Raw genomic sequence first — 20,001 nt, forward strand, 5'->3', positions numbered from 1 at the left:
AATCCAATCATGCAATGCTGAGGTCCCGCGCTGTCTGTGTCTGAGTGGGTTTTCCCCGGGGGGATGCAGTTTCCTCCCACCCTTCAAAACATACTGGGGGTTGTAGGTTAATGGGATGTAATTGGGCAGTACAGCTTGTGAGCCGGAAGGGCCTGTTACCCGTGCTGTATGTCTATATATCAAATTTAAATTTTAATTTAAAAAAATTAAAAATTACACCACAGTACAACGTTGTGCCGACCTGTATAAACCTACTCAACAATCTAAACAATCCCTCCCTCACACCCTCAACCCTCTCATTTTCTTGCCACCATGTGCCAGTCTAAAAGCCTTTTAAATGTCCTTATTGCACCAGCCTCTCCCACCACCCCAGCAATGCATTCCAGGCCCCCACTACTCTGTCATCTGACATCTCTCCTGAACTTTCTACCCATTACCTTCGAGAATCATAGAATTGTAGAACATTAGAGAACAGAAACAGGCCCCTTCGGCCCTTTTTTTTCCTAGTCCCACTGCTCTGCACCCAGTCCATTACCTCTCCCATCCATGTACCTGTCCAAATTCTTATACTGACGTCCTCTGTTTACCTGGGTTGTTCTTACTGGATGAGAACGAGACCAGCAGGATCTCAGTTCGTTGACAGGCTTCATGTTTCCACTGCACATTGTACCTTGGACAATCACCTCCCTTTCCCCACTGTTGTCTCTTCCTCTCGAAAGGTTCCTTCCCTTTCATAAATTCTTATTCTGGCTCTTTTACTGCAACAACTCACTCTTACCCTCACAGCTCCTTTTGTCGTTGGCGAGTTCGTAACCAGGATCGCAGGCACATTTATAGCTGCCAAGGGTATTGACACAACGCTGCTCGCATCCTCCATTGTCAGGTCGGGAGCACTCGTCCACCTCTTTAAAATGGAGGGACAGGAGTCAGCAGCCCAGCAGAATCACAAGCCCCCCCCCACCCCCCCCCCCCTGTCTGTGGACCTGCACTCCAACTGCCAAATGCACACACCCTCCACTCTGCAGATACACATGTGCCCCCCCACACACACACACATATATACACACACGCATGCATGCACACATACACTCTCACATACATACTCTCACATATGCATGCACACCCTTAAACTTCCCCCAGCACATATGGGCACCACACTTACACACCCATGAATGCACAATCTACGTGCATTTATGCCAGTCACATCCATAATCCCAATGCAGCTCATCTCCCACATACACTCAAATAACCCTACCACCGTGTGCAGTAGCCCATAGCCCCAACTCAAAAAAACCTGATGTGTGCTCACACACAAATAAATACACCTACAGCCACCCACACCCACACACACCCACCCACAAACAGCATTCCTCGGGTGCACATTCACCATGTATACAAGGCACACATTATAAATCTGTAGGAAGGAGGATATGCCGATTTGTTCCATGCCTGAGATCTATTTTGATTGGACGTCAACAATGGAAGTGTGGAAATAAAGTGTGATGTTGATGGTTTTATTCCATCATCCAAAATCACACTGATTTGAACCCAGAGAGGTCTTGGAGTCACTTTCTATACTGATGCAGCACTGGCGTGCATCCCAAACTGCTGTCCCACGGAACAAAAGCTGACATAACCAACTCAGGTCCATCACATGAAATTGGTTTCCCTTCTCACACCCTGGCCGATGCTCTGGGTAATTCCTTTGTGACTTGGACTTGCTTTTGGAGACCAGGAATGCGGACAGGTCATTTCAGACAGCCTCATGTTTCTAACCACCAGACAGGAACTTTCCAGTTTCACAACCATTTCTGGAATGTTGTGGTGGAATCAGATTCCAAATCCTCCGGCTACTGGGAGATTTCATCCACCAGATTGGTGGTTTATAATGGAGTGACCCCCCCCTCTAACCTTAGTGTACGCATCATTAGTTGTACATCGCCATCAGCTCGGAACAGATTGCTTGTTCAACAGACTGTGCAGAAGGGGCTCTAAATGCTGACTGTACACATTCCATTTCTGATACTGGAGTTTTCCACAAATTAGTTCTGAATGTAAGATGTGGGAAGACTAGGATTCTCACATCAAGTCTCCGAAGAGAAGCATGTGACTGAAGTGACTCAAGGTCTCTTTTACAGACACTTCTATCCCCATTACTGGGATACAATTCCTGCTCGACGCAGCCAAGATCCAAACCTACATGGGAATTAGACGCCAGGTCAGGACTGTAAGAATTTTAAACTGAGTCAGAGTTAAACGCGATTTCAGCTGAAGATCCCAACTGTTTGATCGAGAGTCCTAGTGGCTTAAAATGAGGAGACACTCACACATAGGAAGAAAGACTAGCTCAATATTGCAAAAGCACACAGTGAATGCTGGAGGAACTCGTGCACCGTCCATCGGAGGTTAAGATATATTACAGGCCTGAGCCCTCCTTCAAGGTATAAGCAAAAAAGAGGAAAGTGTCAGAATAAAGACTGTAGATGGGGAGGGGAGGGGTCCAGACCAACAAAAGGTGTTCATTGGGTATGATAAGAGGAGAGGTTAGAATTGATTTTGTTTCTGTGAAAGGAGACAGAGGGAAAAGGGGTTGGGGAGGGAGAGAGAGAGAGAGCGAGAGAGCAAGGGGAAAGGCAAAAAGGGGGAAAGGGGGGGTGTTGAAAAGAAACTGGGGAAGTTGATGTTAATGCCATCTGGTTCAAGGGTGTCCAGACTGGTGTTGTTCTTCCAGTTTGTGGGTGATCTCTGTTTGGCAGTGCATGAGACCACAGACAGACATGTCAATAAGGGAACAGGACAGGGAACTGAAATGGGTGGCCACTGGGAGATCCACGCTATTGCTGAGCCAAGGCACTCAACGGAGTGTCCTCCCAGTCTGTGCCCAGTCTCTGCAACATAGAGGAGGCCTAACGGCGGGCGTGTCGGATGCAGTAGGTGACCCCTGCAGATTCACAAATGAGGTGTTGCTTCACCGGGAAGGACTCTGAATGGTGGTGAGGGGAGGACATGTGGGCACAAATGGAGCATCTCCTGCGGTCACAGGGGAAGGTGCCAAGGGGACGAGGGAGTCACGGAGGAGCGGTCCCTGCGGAAGGTGGAGAAGGGGATATGTATCTCATGATGGGATACATTATTGTACACAGATAGTAATGTAGGATTCACGTGGAATCATCTTCTAATATCCTATAACTCGGTGAGGGTAGAATCTTGGAAGCATTGATGAGAAGTGGGCAGAATAAAATAAATTGGATCAATGTAGAATAAGGCGTCAATGAACAGCTGTAGGTCAGACTCGGAGGACTGAAGGAACCTGGAAAACCTGGAATTCAACTTGCCCCTTTTTTCACCTCCACAATCCACGACTCTGCTTTTAATCCACTGTGTCCCCCCATTCTTAAAAATAATAAGCCAACTTCTATTCACTCCCAACTCCCCACATCCTCCCAATTTCCATTTGCCATTTCTAATTTCATGAGAATGCAGAACAGGGACCCGACCCATGCTGGACGCCTTCTTTATCACCCTAGACACTGTGTGGCCACTCTCAGGGAGCACTGGATATCAGTGGACCTAAGGGTCCTGCCATTTACTGGATACTTGCGCCTTGCACTTGATCTGCCAAGTTACAATTTGTCAGGAATAAAGACCACACTGTTCCTCTTGTCTCCAACCGATCGATATCCTGCTGTCTGCGTTTCACAAGCTACCTCACTATTCACAATTCCATCAATAGTTGTGTGATTAGCACACTTACTAATTAGACCGTGTACATTACTATCTGTGTACAAGAGAGATAACATAACATAACATAACAATTACAGCACGGAAACAGGCCATTAGGCCCTTCTAGTCCGCACCGAACCAAACACCCCTTTCTAATCCACCTCCCTGCACAATGCCCATAACCCTCCATCTTCTTCTCATCCATATACCTGTCCAACCTTTTCTTAAATAATACAATTGACTCCGCCGCCACTATTTCTCCCGGAAGATCATTCCACACAGCTACCACTCTCTGAGTAAAGAAGTTCCCCCTCATGTTACCTCTAAACCTCTGCCCCTTAATTCTTAACTCATGTCCTCTTGTTTTAAACTTTCCTCCTCTTAACGGAAATAGTCTATCCACATCCATTCTGTCTATCCCTTTCATAATCTTAAATACTTCTATCAAATCCCCTCTCAACCTTCTACGCTCCAAAGAATAAAGACCCAATCTGTCCAATCTCTCCCCATACTCCAGATGCTTAAACCCAGGCAACATTCTGGTAAACCTTCTCTGCACTCTCTCCACTCTGTTTATATCCTTCCTATAATTAGGCGACCAGAACTGCACACAGAACTCCAAATTAGGCCGCACCAACGTCTTATACAATCTCAACATCACCTCCCAACTCCTATATTCATGCAATGATTGATAAAGGCCAGCATACTAAAAGCCTTCTTCACCACCCTATTCACGTGAGTTTCTACCTTCAGGGAACGATGTACCGTCACTCCTAAATCTTTCTGCTCTTCTGTATTCCTCAATGCTCTCCCATTTACCACATATGTCCTATTCTGATTCTTCTTACCAAAATGAAGCACCTCACACTTATCAGCATTAAATTCCATCTGCCATTTTTCAGCCCACTTTTCTAAGCAGCCCAAATCCCTTTGCAATCCTTGAAAACCTTCTTCATTATCCACTATTCCACCTATCTTAGTATCGTCTGCATATTTACTAATCCAATTCACCACCCCATCATCTAGATCATTAATGTATATAACGAACAACAATGGGCCCAATACAGATCCTTGAGGCACACCACTGGTCACCGGCCTCCAACCTGACAGACAATTATCCACTACCACTCTCTGGCCTCTCCCTTTCAGCCAGATCTCTGTGGAACACCATTGGTCCCTTTTCTCCAGCCAGAGAAACACCTATACAATCTAGTTAACAAATCACATCTCAAAATATACACAGAGAGCTGAAAGAGCCCTGGAACCAAACACAAAGGAATATCACAATTCACTCTGAGGGAGTGAATTAGTCCCTCTGTTCTCTCCACAAGATTGTTTTTTTTAATTCAGTCTACCTGGGGTTAAAAAAAATCAACTTAACATGAAGCTCCATTTTGCTAGGTTGTTAACGAAGGAACTTTTTTTTCCATCTAATTATTCAGACCAAGATCACCAATGAATATGGTGGTGGAAACGGAGCACATAAATAATTTAAAATGGATATTGGACAAGTACTCAAAGAAGAATTACTGACCCCATAGTCCTTTCAGAATGGCCTTCTGTGTCATCAGTTTTTATGGCGCTAGTCCAGTGGTTTTCAAACATTTCTTTCCACTCACACACCACTTTAAGCCTTCCCTACGCTGTCGGTGTTCTGGCGTTAGTGAGGGATTGCTTAAGGTGAGATGTGGGTGGAAATAAAAAGTTTGAAACCCACTGTTTTAATCATGACTCATTATGTGCACAGTTTCATAAGACAGCACGACATCAATTATAAATGCAATAATAATATAAATGTGGACTGGTTCAGAATAATTCTTTTACACCAATTATATCTTGCCCCACAAAAGTTACATAGATCAAAAGCTGAAATTTCAGAGAGGCGGGACCGAGACAGGAACTTTTCTACATGCCACGTGGTTGTGCGTGAAAGTGAGGCCAATTTGGCAAGAAATCACAGAGAAATTAACCAGGATAACAGGAGTGGTCTTCACGAGCGACCCAGAGCTGTCTCTATTAGGTCATTTCATGGAAATAAGTGATGAATTGACCCAATATCAAATCTCATTTATAAAAATTAGCACTGGCGGAAAAGAAAAAATGTATTGTGATCACTTGGACTTCCCTCAACCAATAGACTGCAGAAATGAACAGCTGTGTAGCTATGGAAAAAAATCATATACAACTTAAGGAATAAATATGACCCTTTTGTAAAAGTATGGCAGCACACCTGGACCACAGATAGTAATAAAAAGGAACAAAAAAAAGGATATAAATTAACTATTATATATACAAAAACATAGTTTCCCCAACTGTACTCTTTATACTTAAAATATATGTAAGCTCTGACGGTGAATGGATCTGTATGTGTCAAAGGGGAGGAGGGAGGGACGGTTTTTGATTTTGTTTGCTGTGTTTGTGAGAGAATGTTTAATATATTGTATATTTAAAATGTTACTATGTATAATTTTTGAAAAAAAAAATTTAAAAAAAACCCATAAGAAATAGGAGCAGGCCCGTCGAGCCTGTTCCGCCATTCAATGAGATCGTGGCTGATCTGATCGTTGATTCAACTCCACCTTTTCCCCATATTCCTTAATTCCTTTCACATGTAAAAATGTATCGAGCTGAACCTTAAATATTTTTAATGAAGGAGCCTTAACTGCTTCCCTGGGAATTACCTACTCCAAAGGAAATGGGACAATGACAATTTTTCTCAAGCAAAATATTTCATTAACAATTGGGTCTAGAGCAGTGATTCTCAACCTTCTTTTCCCCTCACTCACATCCCACCTGAAGCAATGCCTTATTAATAGGGATTGCTTCAAGTGGGATGTGAGTGGAAAGAACAAATCTGAAAACCACTGCTCTAGAATGATTCCCATCATGCACTCCTCTGGTTTTCTCTTGATTACTGTCTATGGAAACAAGTTTTACATTCCAATCACTCTACGTGCAAAACAAATTTCCCCCCCCCGAATGGTTCCTCATCTCGTATTTGAGTCCTCTAGGATTTTCTCAGAGGTCAAAATTTCCTCTTGGAATGTCATGTTATCCATTCACAACATTAAAGACCTGAGCTCCTGTCCTATAACGCCACTATTGCTTTAAAAAAAAAGGCAGACCTAACCTGTTCAATCTTTTCCAATTTCCCAAAATTTGGTGCGGATCCAATATACTGTATATCCATTGCCCACTTTAAATCTATCATTCTTCAAAATTCTTAGAAAATTTAGGAGCACGATTAGTGTAGTGGTTAGCTCGACGCTATTACAGCGGCAGCGACCAGGGTTTGAACCCGGCGTCGCCTGTAATGACCTTTTGTTCTCCCCATGTGGGGGTTTCCTCTGACCCTCCGAAACGTACCGGGGGGTGAGGGGGGTGGGGATAGTAGGACAGTTGGGTGCAATTGGACAGCACGGGCCCATGGGCCGAAATGGCCTGTAACCCAAGTAATTGATCAAGCAAAGTCATCTTCCAAAATGATGTCAGGCACATTGTGGTATTTTCCTGTTACCTCTATATGTGCAAATGTCATATAATCCCCATTCAAAAGCTAGATCTCCCAAAAGGAAACTTGAATGAGCAGGGGAGCAGGAGGAGAGCATTCGGCCCTTGAGCCTGCTGCTCCATTCCACTGGTCGGTCCCCCATCCCAGTACCATGTTCCCACACCCTTGATATCTTTCCAACTATCAGTGAGCGATCAACGTATTTGGAGATCAGGTGGCAAATCAACCTTTGAAGAAGTTTGCGGAGAACCCAGCTTTGTTGATGGAGCCATCGGAGACAAACTTCATCCACAGTTTATTGGAGCTCGACTTGACGTCATCAGGTTTGTCGTAGCCACAATAACGTCCAATCAGGGGGCTGTCTTCACTGCTTCCATCTCGGACCTCCAAATAGTCATACGCACAGCTATCGTGCCTCTCAATCTGCAGTGGAAAAATAAAGTCTTGGGTCTTTGATTGATACTCCAAGGGTAACATGCAGTGTTTCAAAAAAAGTGCTGGAGAAACTCAGCAGGTCATGCAGCATCCATTGAGAGTAAAAGACAGTCAACATAAAGTGAATGGAGGACGGTTTAGGCGAGCTGTCACTGGTAAATGATCCGCTGCATCACGGACTGGTGTGAGGACATCAATACCCCTGAGCGTAGAGCCCTCCATAAGGTAGTGGACAAAGCCCAGGATATCACGGGTAAAACCCTCCCCCCCCCCCCAGCGAGAACATCTACGGGGAAATGCTGCCGTCAGAGGGCAGAAGCAATCATCAAGGATCCATACCACCCAGCACACACTCTGTTCTCGCTGCTGCCATCAGGAAAAAGGTTTTGGTGCCACAAGACTTGCACCACCAGGTTCAGGAACAGCCACTACCCACGCCACCCCACCTCAACTCCTCAATGACAAATTCAATCAGAGACTTGTATATTGTTTTTTTTTTCGTTCTCTCTGTATTGCACAGTTGGTTTGTTTACATTCGTTATCTGTTTACACTTATTTTGTTTACATATTTTATGCTGTGTGCAATTTATTTTTTGCACTACCAATTAGCGATCATTCTGCTGCGCCCACAGGATAAAAGGAATCTCAGGGTTGTATGTGATGTCATATATGTACTCTGACAATAAATCTGAAATCTGTAAGTTGATTATTTTTACTCAAAGAGTGGTGGGTGTCTGGAATACATTGCCAGGGGAGGTGGCGGAGGCTGGTACAATGGAGGCATTCAAAAAACTCTTAAGCACATCAGTGTAAGAGAAAAATAATAGAGGGTTATGGGTGAGAGGTTGGGGAACATTAGACTGGTGTGAAATATGTTTACATAGGTTAGCACAATGTCATGAGCTGAAGGGTCAGTTTTGTGCTGTAATGTTCTATGTTTCAGGCCAGAGTGCTTCCCCAGGCATGCCGGAAATCAAAGTAGACACATGAACAAAAAATGGGGTGGGGGGGGCTGAAGGAGATGGGGAAGAGCTCAAGCCAACAGGTGGGAGGGTAGAAGAGACAGAAATATAGAAGCATAAAGGCTGCGCATCATCCGTATGCACAACCACAGTCTGCAGGATATATAATGCAAATGTGTGTACACAATACATTCATAGGCACATTGTTCACGCAGGCATATTGTCCGTCAAACACATCACACATTCAACACTCATGGAATCCACGCTGCTGTATATAGAGAACAATCAGCTCAACACTATGCATTCCGTTAATCTAAGCTGATGAGTTAAATATTTGGGTCGTGAGCAGATTTTGGAGAGAGACATCGTGTGAAACTACATTATATTATGGGTAAATTCCTTCAAGACCTCCCTCACTGCAGAGGATCATGTTGTAGAAATCTTCTCCTATTAATAGTTGGAACATAGAACACTACAGGACAGCACAGGCCCTTCAGCTCTTGAGGTTGTGCCGACCTAAATATTCCCTCTGTTTTTCTTTTATCATGTGCCTAATGTTACATGTCCCTAACATTTCAGCCCCCACCACCAACCCTGGCAAAGGCTTTCCAGACACCCATAAATCTCTGGGTAAAAAAAACCTACCCCCTGATGTCTCCCCTAAACTTTGCTCCCTTCACTTTGTGCAGATGCCCCCTGGTGTTTGCTACTCCCATCCTGGGAAAAAAGGTCCTCCCTGTTCACCTTATCAATGACTCTCAGAATCTTGGAGACCTCCATTAAGTCACCTCTTATCCCTCTTGGCTCCAAAGAGAAATGTCCCAGCTGTGCAAACCTTGCTTCATAAGACATTTTCCAATCCAGGCAACATCCTTGTAAATCTCCTCTTCACCCTTCCACATCCTTCCTATAACCATATATATAAATCCATATAATAATTACAGCATAGAGACAGGTCAACTTGGCCCTTCCAGTCCATGCCAAACACTTACTCCCACCTAACCCCACATAATGAGGTGACCAGCACTGAACGCAATATTCAAAGTGTGGTCTCACCAGAGATTTGTTGAGTTGCAACCTGACTTCTCAACTCTGGAACCCAGTCCCCTGACTAACCTATAGCCCTCCTCAACTATCCTATCAACCTGCACGGTGACCTTGGGAGATGTATGGACTTGGACCTCAAGGTCCCTCGGTTTTCCAACTCTAGCCAAAACAACAGTGAACTTTCAAAATATCACAAATTACTGTGCGTCATCGCCAAGGAAAAAGGCTGTTTTACATTTTGTTTTGTGCAATGAGGTCAACTAATAATCTTGTTTTCATCAGGCCTTTTGGAGAGAGTAATTTATCATCTGACAAAATTTTAGACATTGAATTAGAAAGTGATATAGTTCAAAGCAAAACTAGGGTCTGTAACCTAAACGTGGAAACTACTGTTTTAGAATAAAACTGGAAATTGGTTGATTGGGAGAATTAGAATTTATTGTTATGAACATGTCACAAAATTTATTGCTTTGCAACAGCATTATTGTGCACTACTGGGGAAAAATTGCTATAAATTACATTCCATAATTACACTATTTAAAAATAAATAATTATTACAAAAGAAGGGGAAAGAAGTGAGGTGACAAGAATAAAACATTCCCTGCCCCCCCACCCCCACCGCCCCTCAAAGCAAGAGCACCTGTAAATTGGAGGAGAAACACTTTACTTTCCATCTGGGGACTCTCTAGTCACACGGATTTAACATCGACTTCTCCAATTTCTCCTGTTCTCCCTCCTCCATCCCTCTGTCTCCTTTCCTCCAGCTCTTCACCCCTTTCCCTCTCCATTCACAGCGCCCCCCCCCCTTCTCCTGTTCGCTGCTGTGCCCTCCCTTCCTTATCCACCTATTACCTCCTGCCTGTGGGACCCTGCTCCTCCCCCCCACCCCACTATTTTGATCGGATGCCTGTCTACATTTTGCTGATACCTTGATGAAGGGTTCAGCCCGAAATGCTGGTTATGTTTCTTTATCTTTACATAAAAAGTGCACTGTTTGACCTGCGGAGGGAAGAAGCTGTTTTTGTACCATTGGATACATTCAAAAGGTACCAACTGGCCAGAAAATTGTTAGCTTTTAAAGAAATAACGTTCAATTGCAGGGGAAGGTCCACATACCCAAAAGGAATAGCGATTCATCTGTGACTAACCAGAAAAATTAAATTTTTTAATTTAAATTTAGACATACAGCATGGTTACAGGCCCTTTCATCCTATGAGCCCGTGCCGTCCAATTACATCCAATTAACCTACAACCCCCAGTATGTTGATCAGTGGGAGAAACCCAGCGAGGGGTCTCTGCAGCTGAGAGACCAGTGCACGCGGCAGGCTGCTGGCGACTCGGGGCAAGGAACCCGCGGGAGCTGCGGGCCGCTGTTGGGAGACTCACTCCGGGGCCATGGATTGCTAGAGACGGGCTCAAAACGGACTGGAGGGGCACCGGGTATTGGAACCAAGACACGAAGAGGTGCCGAGGGTGCTGAAGGGTCCCTGACCGCGTCGGAGGTTCGGATCTGGAGCTCAGGTCACCGATGGTTTAGACTGGACTCTGCGGGGCTGCAGAAGCTCTGGAGGTGAATCTATGGACAAAGGACACTCTCCTTTGCTTCTCTCTCTCTGACTGTAAGAGGCACTGAGGTAATTGCTGCCGGTGGCGAATCTGTCTGCCTTGCAGCTGACAAAAAGAAATTTCATGTAATATGACACTGTTTAATTACTGTGACAATAAATTGAATCTTGAAAACAGACCCCCTGGGGACAACCCATACTAACACGGGGAGAACATTACAGATAGTGCAGGATTAGAACCCAATTGCTGCTATTGTAACGGCATTGTGCTAAACACTAAGCAACCGTGCTGTCCCAAAGATAAAATTAAATCAAAGGTTGACTGAAATAGCAGCCAACCTGAGGATTGAGAGCATTTTGCAATGCAGCAGAGAAGTGAATAAAGAAAGGCAGATCGAGTACAAGTGCAAACTGACAAGCAACATAGAAACAAGACTTTTATAGTACATAGACTTTAGCCAGGTACACATTTTTTCAAAAATTCAGTCATACAGCACAATAACAGGTCATTTCGGCCCACAAGTCCACGCTTCCCAATTTATACCCAATTAGCCTACAACCCCTGGCACGTTTCAAACAGTGGGAGGAAACCAGAGTGCCGTGGAAACCCATGCAGACACAGGGAGAACGTACCATCTCTTTACAGACAGCACGGGATTTGAACCCCGATTGCTGGTGGTGTAACAGCGTTGCGCTAACCGTTATGCCAAACGTGAGGCCCCAAACAGGTCATGAACAGGCCTGGTCAGTCTAGCATAAAACCATAGGAGGATGCATCAGACCACAGAGTCGCTTTTAAGGAGAGCAGGAGGTTTCTCAAATACAGTAAAACCCCATGTAGCCACAATTCAAGTAACTGGCAAAACAAAAAAAATCAAGGAAAATAAGTAAATAGACAGGATAGATAAGAATAAACTAATAGGTAAAAAATTTGCAAGTTTAAAATTGTAAAAGTAAATGTTCTCTGAAGTTACATAACCCTTTGGTGAAGACTGAAGCAAATATTCAGCCAGCAGAGGGCCTTGGTCGGGTTTTGCTCGTAGCAGCTGTTTGGATAAAGTTGTGTGAAACAGCAATGGCATCGTCCAGGATGAAGGGCTGGTTGATGCCGCTCACCGTTGGGGTGACTCCCTTAAAGCGTCTCCTTATCTCTGATTAGTAAGAGTCACCCTGGTCAGAGGCTTTATCAGTAAACATGGGAGGAGGGGGGTTAATTATCTATAACGTTATGGTTGGTCCTTCGGGCAGCTCCGTGGAGGGGGAGGAACCTGCAGATGCAGCGACGGTTAAACGTTTTCAAAGAATGTGACTGAAAATAGCGTAAAATGCTTTAAGGTTTATATATTCATGCAGGTGAAGTTTATTCAGTGAAAGGACAGTGTAGTATTTTTGTCTTTTAAACTGTTTATTCTTAATGCAGGTGCATGAGTTAGACATTGTCTCAAGCAACTGGAAAATACACTTATCCGGCGTCTGCCAATCCCCTTAGGTGCCAGATACTAGAGGTTTTATTGTAATTATTCTTCAGCCATCATCACTGCTCATTATTTCACTGCATTTTGCAAAATTGCGTTGCAGACAGATTGACTGCAGGAATTCCCAAGCCTGTAACAGTGAAGATTCCATAAAAAGTCTTCAAATCACTTTGGGACCATCCAGAACTCTCACACAGCAAGTTGAAAATAGGCAAACAAAGAACTTAGCAGGAAATAGAAAAATATTTTTACCATCAAATTCTGAAACAATTCTTATTATTAAACACAAACTTATTTCTTTGATTTTAATGGAGGACAAGGTTCAAAGTTGGAGAACGCCGGGTACATGAGAACCCGTTTGCCCTCAGTACAAGCCCACCATTATAAGAGGAAATATTACCTCAAATGACTGAAAGGCAAGTCCCACGTGGAAAGTGTCAGAGACTCTTATCCTCCAGATGCAGACTTTCGATGGCCTGTAGTCATCAGGATAGTTTGGAGACTGAATCTGGCCCAGATCCTTGCTGATATCCCCTCCGCAGATGGCTACAGTGCAGAGAAAAGAAATGGCATATGAACAGCTTCTGGTACATTTCTTAATTACGCATAATCAATGATTACAGGATCCTGACCACCGCTGAAATCCCACCGGTAAAATCTCTAAGCACGGAAGAGTGAAGCTCAGATTGAAAACAATTCCTTGTGCATTGTCAGCTAAAACCAATCATCTTGAAAGATCAATGATCATTGCATTAAAAGAGTGTCATATGACATGAAATTTATTTTTGCCTGCTGCAAGGCAGACAGATTCGCCACCAGCAGGAATTGCCTAAGTGCAGTTGGACTTACAGTCAGAGAGGGAGAAGCAAAAGAGAGTTCCCCCAGAGTCACCGTGTGTCCGTGGATTCGCCTCCAGCAGCCCGCAGCCTGGCGCGAGTCTCCCGACAGCAGTCTCCTGCAGCCCAGCCCAGTGCGAGTCTCCCAACAGCAGTCTCCTGCAGCCCACCGCATGTATTGGTCCCTCGGCCGCAGAGCCCCCTCACTGATCCGCTGCCGTGGTTACTGTCCCCGCGGATGGTCTCCTCCACTTCTCCTTCTTACTTGGGGGAGCAGTGGGTGATCTTCTCCAGTCCTCTGCTTCTCCAGAGTCTGCAGCCCCTCAGTTGGGCGGCTGAACCCCGTGGGAGCGCTGCATCTCCACTCACTCGCTCCCCTTGGGGCCGTGCCAACGGCAGCGCTGCCGCTACAGCACAACAGCGGCTCCGGCAGCCCCGCCATTGTCTCCAGTGTAAGGGGAAAGGAATTAGGATTATATTTGGTTCGTGTCAATCCACGCGAGGTGAGGCAGGAGAACAGGAGGCCCAGATTTCATCAAAATGTGTAGGGAAAAGGGTAAAAAAAACGGGGGGAGAACATTCGGCTTTAGTGAAGCTTTAGTCCAGACGGACAGGAGCTAGCGGCCGGGAGAGTGATCTGCCAGACGTCATTTTGGAGCTGTTGCCCACCTGCTCAATTCTACAGTGGGAAAGAGGACAAGACCTCACAAGAACCCTCATGTCATGTTGCCTCCCTATCTCAGGGTGGAAGCACAGCACCGGAGGCGCATCACATTGGGTTCAGAGACGCAACCTGGAGATGTCCCTCCTCCCCTGTTTCTCCCTGTCAGTTATCAGAAATAGGAGCAGGAGTCAGCCATCCGGCCCGTCGAGCCTGCTCTGCCATTCAACAGCTGGTCTGATGATGGGCTCGTTGCCAGCCACCTGCCTTTTCTCCCCCATGTCCTTTAATTTGCCTATCCAATCTTGTCTTAAATACGTTTTACTGAGGTCGCCTCCACTACTTCAATGGGCAGAGAATTCCATAGATTTACCACTCTCTGGGAAAAGCAGTTCCTCCTCATCTCCATTCTAAATCTATTGCCCATTCCCCACCCCCCCCCCCACCAGAATTCTCGACTCACCTACCAGTGGAAAATACTTTGTTACTTCTATTCTTCCATAATTTTATGTTTCTATAAGATCCCCTCTCATTTTTCTGAATTCCAGCGAGTACAGTCCCAGATGACTCGTAGGCCCACCCCCTCACCCCTGGAATCAACCTGGTGAACCTCCTCCGCACCGCCTCCAAACCCAGTACGCCCTTCCTTAGGAAGGGAGACCAGAACTACTCCAGATGCGGCCTCACCCTTGCCTTGCACAGTTGCAGCAGAACCTCTTTGCTCCTATTCAATCCCTCTGGCAACGAAGACCGACATTCCAGTTGCCTTCCTCACAGCCTTTTGAGGCTCGTGCACCAGCACTCCCAAGTCTTTCGGAACAGCAGCGTGTTGCAATGGCTCGCCATTTAAGCAATAATGTAATCTTCCCATTTTTCCTTCCAAAAACCTCCCCTTCATGGTTCCAATCTTGAAATTGCCCCACTGCCTCTCTCCAAGCCTTCCCTCTATTGCAAGGTGACAGATTACAGAAGGAATTGAACAGTCTGGTATTCACAACAGAAATATATTTGGATTGAGACGCTTTGTTATTTACGTGCAATTTTCAATTCATTTTTATTAAAGTGTGACTGTCACTTTAAGAGAACAAAACCAAAGCTGCCAGCCCTGCAAAAGATGGGAGGGCGAATATGGGCTGAGACATACACACACATACAAACACAACAGACAGAGACACACACAAAAACAAAAACACACACACACACAGACACACACAAACATAAACACAGACACATACACACACAAACAAAAACGCGCACACATATAAACACATACACACACAAAAACACATACACAAACAAAAACGCACACACAAAAACAAAAATGCACCCAGACACACACACAAACACATATACACACAAACAAAAACGCACACAAAACAAAAACGCACAGACACACACACAAACAGACACACATATGCACACACAGACACATAAACACATACACACACAAAAAATGCACACAGACACACACACAGACACACATATGCACACACAGACACACAAACACACACATAAATACATACACATACAAACAAAAACACACACAAAAACAAAAACGCACACAGACACACACACAAACACATAGACACACACACACACAAACACAAACACATACACGCACAAAAACACATATAGACACACACACAAACAAAAATACACACACACACAAACAAACACACACAGACAAACACACACGTATATTCGCGCATAGTTGGGGATTAAGTAGATAAGTTTAGATAGTGAAGGTGTTATATTATTGTTAATTAATAATTTAAAATATTTTAAATATAATGGTATCTGGTCTAATTTCTATTGCTGCTGAATGGTATATAACACTATATTCTATGAACAGAGATCAATCTCACATTGAGTGCAGAGGTTTCTGGGGATTAAAAAATTTTATAACGAACAAAGAGAAATTGGAGAGTTAAAAAAAGCCAAGCTGTTCCAAGGTGACATTAAGTCACATTAAGAGCAATGGCAGGGCGGTTGGTGCAACAATGTTACAGCTCCAGCGACCCGGGTTTGAATCCTATGCTGTCAGTAGGGAGTTTGTACGTTTCTCCCCGTGTCTGCAGGGGTTTCATTCAGGTGTTCCAGTTTCATCCCACTCTTCAAAATGTACTGGGGTGGGGAAGGGGGTATAGGTCAATTGGGTGTAATTGGACAGCATGGGTTTGTGGGCCAAAAGTGCTGTATGTCTAAATTTTACATTTTAAATTTATATCGTAAATGGAAGAATTTCTGATTTTTGTTTGGCAGTTCTGAGAGGCTTACAGAATAAAGGTAGGTATGTGGAGTTGTGAGATCATCAGTAATGATCAGATTGGTCGGGAAAACTGGTGAAATGCCACTGTGTACAGTGGGTGGGCCGAAGGGCCTGTTCCGTCCTGTCTGGAGGATAGGGTTCCGTGCAATGCCTGCCAGGTTAGTACTTCCAGATACCCTGGTTCAGCAGAGTGGAGGCACAAGCCTTCTGTGAATTCTTTTAACTGTATTGTAAATGTTCCCAGATCTTCCAAAATTATCAGGGGGGGAAAAAACTGCCCTACGTTTTCCAGAATTTAGCTGTCTTGCACAATGCAGATGGAAGAAGGTAACAACAGAGTAATAACTAGACCCCGTGGAAATCTGCAGGATGTTCGGCTTTGTCCAGGGACCCCGCAGCACATTCCAACTCCATCTGGCACTCAGCTCTCGGATTGCACAGGAAATAAAAGTCCTGGGGATTTTCTTGTGTGCGACATTCATTCGAGCTGCAAAGGAAACCTGCAGATCTGATATATTACCATGCTGGCTGATGAATCATCTCTTACCCCTGACTGGTAAAAATGCTCCACATTGAAATCCCAAGCTCCTCAAAGGAATTTGTTTTCCGACTATATTTTTTTTCTTAATTGGTAGCTTTATTTTTCGATCATCGCAGAAATCAGCAGAATTGGGCCTATATCCGAGGATCTGTCCTGGAGTCTCCACGTTGATGCAATCATGAAGAAGGCTCGCCAGCGGCTATTCCATGAGGTGTCTGAGGTTCGTTATGTCACCAAAAACTCTAGTAAACTTCTACAGGTGGACCATAGAGAGCATTCTGGCTGGTTGCATCACTGCCTGGTACGGAGGCGCCAACTCTCAGTACAAGAATAAACTCCAGAGGGTTGTTGACTCAGCCGGCGACATCACAGGCACCAGACTTCACTCCATCAAGGACATCTACGAGAGGTGGTGTCTTAAGAAAGCAGCCTCTATCCTCAAGAACCCCCCACCACCCAGGCCAGTGGTTCTCAACCTTTTTCTTTCCACTCACATCCCATTTTAAACAATCCCTCTGCCATCGGTGCTCTGTGATTAGTAAGGGATTGCTTAAGGTGGGCTATGAGTAGGAAGGGAAGGGTGAAAATTACTGCTCTAGACCCAATGGTTACTGAAATATATGGCTTGAGAAAAATTGTCATTGGCCCATTTCCTTTGGAGTTCTGAAACCATGCACATAACGAGTCAATGAGGTACGATTAAAACAGTGGCTTTCAAACTTTTTCTTTCCACCCACATCCCACCTTAAGCAATCCCTTACTAATCACAGAGCACCGATGGCAGAGGAATGACTTAAAGTGGGATATGAGTGGAAATAAAAAGGTTGAGAACCACAATGACCCAAACCATGCCCTCTTCATTCTGCTACCATCGGGGAAAAGGTACAGGAGCCAAAAGACGAGCACTCAGCGGCACGAGGTCAGCTTCTTCCCCATTGCCATCGGATTCCAGAATGATCAATGAACCACAGACACTGCCTTACTTTTCGTGCACTATTTAAAAAATATATTTATTGTAAGATTGTTTATAATATGAAGTTTGCACTATGACGCTGCCACATTAGTGACTTGTTCATGACAATAGATTCTGATTCTGATTATAGGACTGTGCTAAATAGTTTTGACCAGCAGAGGAAGAACTGAGGTTCATTTTCGTGCAGCATCTGGGGTATGCGAGCAAGCACAGACAAGACTTTCTTGCTCCGGGATGGTACGATTTGACGAGGAAGAGCTTTTCTAATGAATTTGGCGTAAATTCTTCTCTCCACTGTTTCGTATGTCCAGGATGACCTTGTCAGCATCCTTGAAGGGTTCTCGGCACCTTGCCACAGTCACTGCAAACACCATGAGAGTTACGCACACAAGGATGGTGTACAAATGCACTGGAATTCTCCATATTTGCTGCCACGCACAGGTGGGTTAAATACACTAACAAATGATTACCACAGGAAGATGATAAACATGAAAGGATAGATAAATAGGCAGAGTCCACTGTGGGGTTGAAGAGGCTGCGGGAGCCATGCGCCTAACTACGGTAAGGCAGGCATGGCATGTTTCCTGGGAGGGAGCCAGCGCCACCCCCGGACACCGCCGCCACTGCCACCCCTCCCCCATACACCCTTCCTCATCCTACCATTCGCTCTCAACTTGTGCAACACTGAATTCAACATGGCGGCCACCAAGGCCAGCTCTCCTCCTCGTTGCCATTTATTTCAACGCATTGGCCACCCCTGCCGTAAGCGCTGTTTTGCGTAGATACACCCCTGGCGGAAGTGCTGCAGGCAAATCCACGGACCCTCGGTAACTCTGAAGGGATTCTCCTTTGCTTCTCCTTCTTCTATTGTTTAGGGGTGCCAGGCAAGCCTCATGGAAACTCTTTGTTCACCTTATGGCAGGCAAAAATTAAATTTATATTATATTTTTAATATATTATTACATGACAATGAAAGCAAACTTAAACCTTTTAAAAATGTTCTATGTGTTGACAAATTGTCTGACAACAGAACAAGTGCATGCTCCTAAATAAACAGAAGGCAAAAGGAGAGACCTCACACACTTCTCCCAACCGTTCATCCAGCCACTCTAGTGCCCAATCTCCCACCTCCCCTCTTCTTGTCTCTTATATAACCATATAACAATTACAGTACGGAAACAGGTTGTATCAGCCCCTCTAGTCCGGATTTAAGTGAAACTTCACTAGTGCCACCTACTTGCTCTCTGCCCATGACCCTCCAACCCCTCACATCCATGTACTGATCCAACCTCCTCTTAAATGACAAAATTGACCCTGCTGCAACCACCTCATTCCACTCAGCCACCCCTCTCTGAGTGAAGAAGCTTCCTCTTATGTAACTTCTAAAGTTTTTCCCCCTAACCCTTAACGTATGACCCCTTGTTCCAATCTCCCCTACCCTCAAGGGGAAGAGCCTATTCACATCTACTCTATCTATTCCCCTCATAATTTTATGTACCTCTATCAAATCCCCCTTCAACCTTCTATGCTCCAATGAATAAAGACCCAGACTACTCAATCTTTTTCTGTATTCTAGATACTGTAATCCAGGCAACATTTTAGTAAATCTTCCCTGCACCTTCTCCACCTTATTGATATCCTTCCTATAATTTGGAAATCAGAACTGCACACAATACTCCATACTTGGCCTCACCAATGCCTTGAACATCCTCAACATCACCTCTCAGCTCCTATAGTCTATGCTATGATTTATAAAGGCCAGTATACCAAAAGTCTTCCTATGAACTTAATCCCAAAATAGCTTCGGATGAAAAACCGAGATAAAGAGGATTATTTTCAATAGAATTGTCATCCTGCCTTTAAGACTTCAGCAATTGTGGGTGTTCCTCTGGATTGGTTCGTGCCAGCATTGAAACACTGGAGTTGCTTGTGATCTTGTAGAACTGGGTGAACCCATGTGCAGCTGCGATTTCATGAAGTTCTTCCCATCTAGCATCTGCTCT

General features: G+C 44.7%; 1 protein-coding gene across 1 annotated transcript in view; it reads right to left on the reverse strand.

Moving 5' to 3' along the window:
• Positions 1 to 20,001, reverse strand: part of bmp1a (bone morphogenetic protein 1a) — a 141,725-nt gene that overhangs the window by 16,361 nt on the left and 105,363 nt on the right. The window contains exons 12-14 of the mRNA XM_069915513.1: positions 13,119 to 13,264; positions 7,462 to 7,657; positions 779 to 904 (exon numbers count right to left, since the gene is read on the reverse strand). Of these exons, the coding sequence (XP_069771614.1) occupies positions 779 to 904; positions 7,462 to 7,657; positions 13,119 to 13,264 (468 nt within the window). The remainder of the gene's footprint in view (positions 1 to 778; positions 905 to 7,461; positions 7,658 to 13,118; positions 13,265 to 20,001) is intronic.

Source organism: Narcine bancroftii, chromosome 2, assembly GCF_036971445.1.
Source record: "Narcine bancroftii isolate sNarBan1 chromosome 2, sNarBan1.hap1, whole genome shotgun sequence".
NCBI lineage: Eukaryota > Metazoa > Chordata > Chondrichthyes > Torpediniformes > Narcinidae > Narcine > Narcine bancroftii.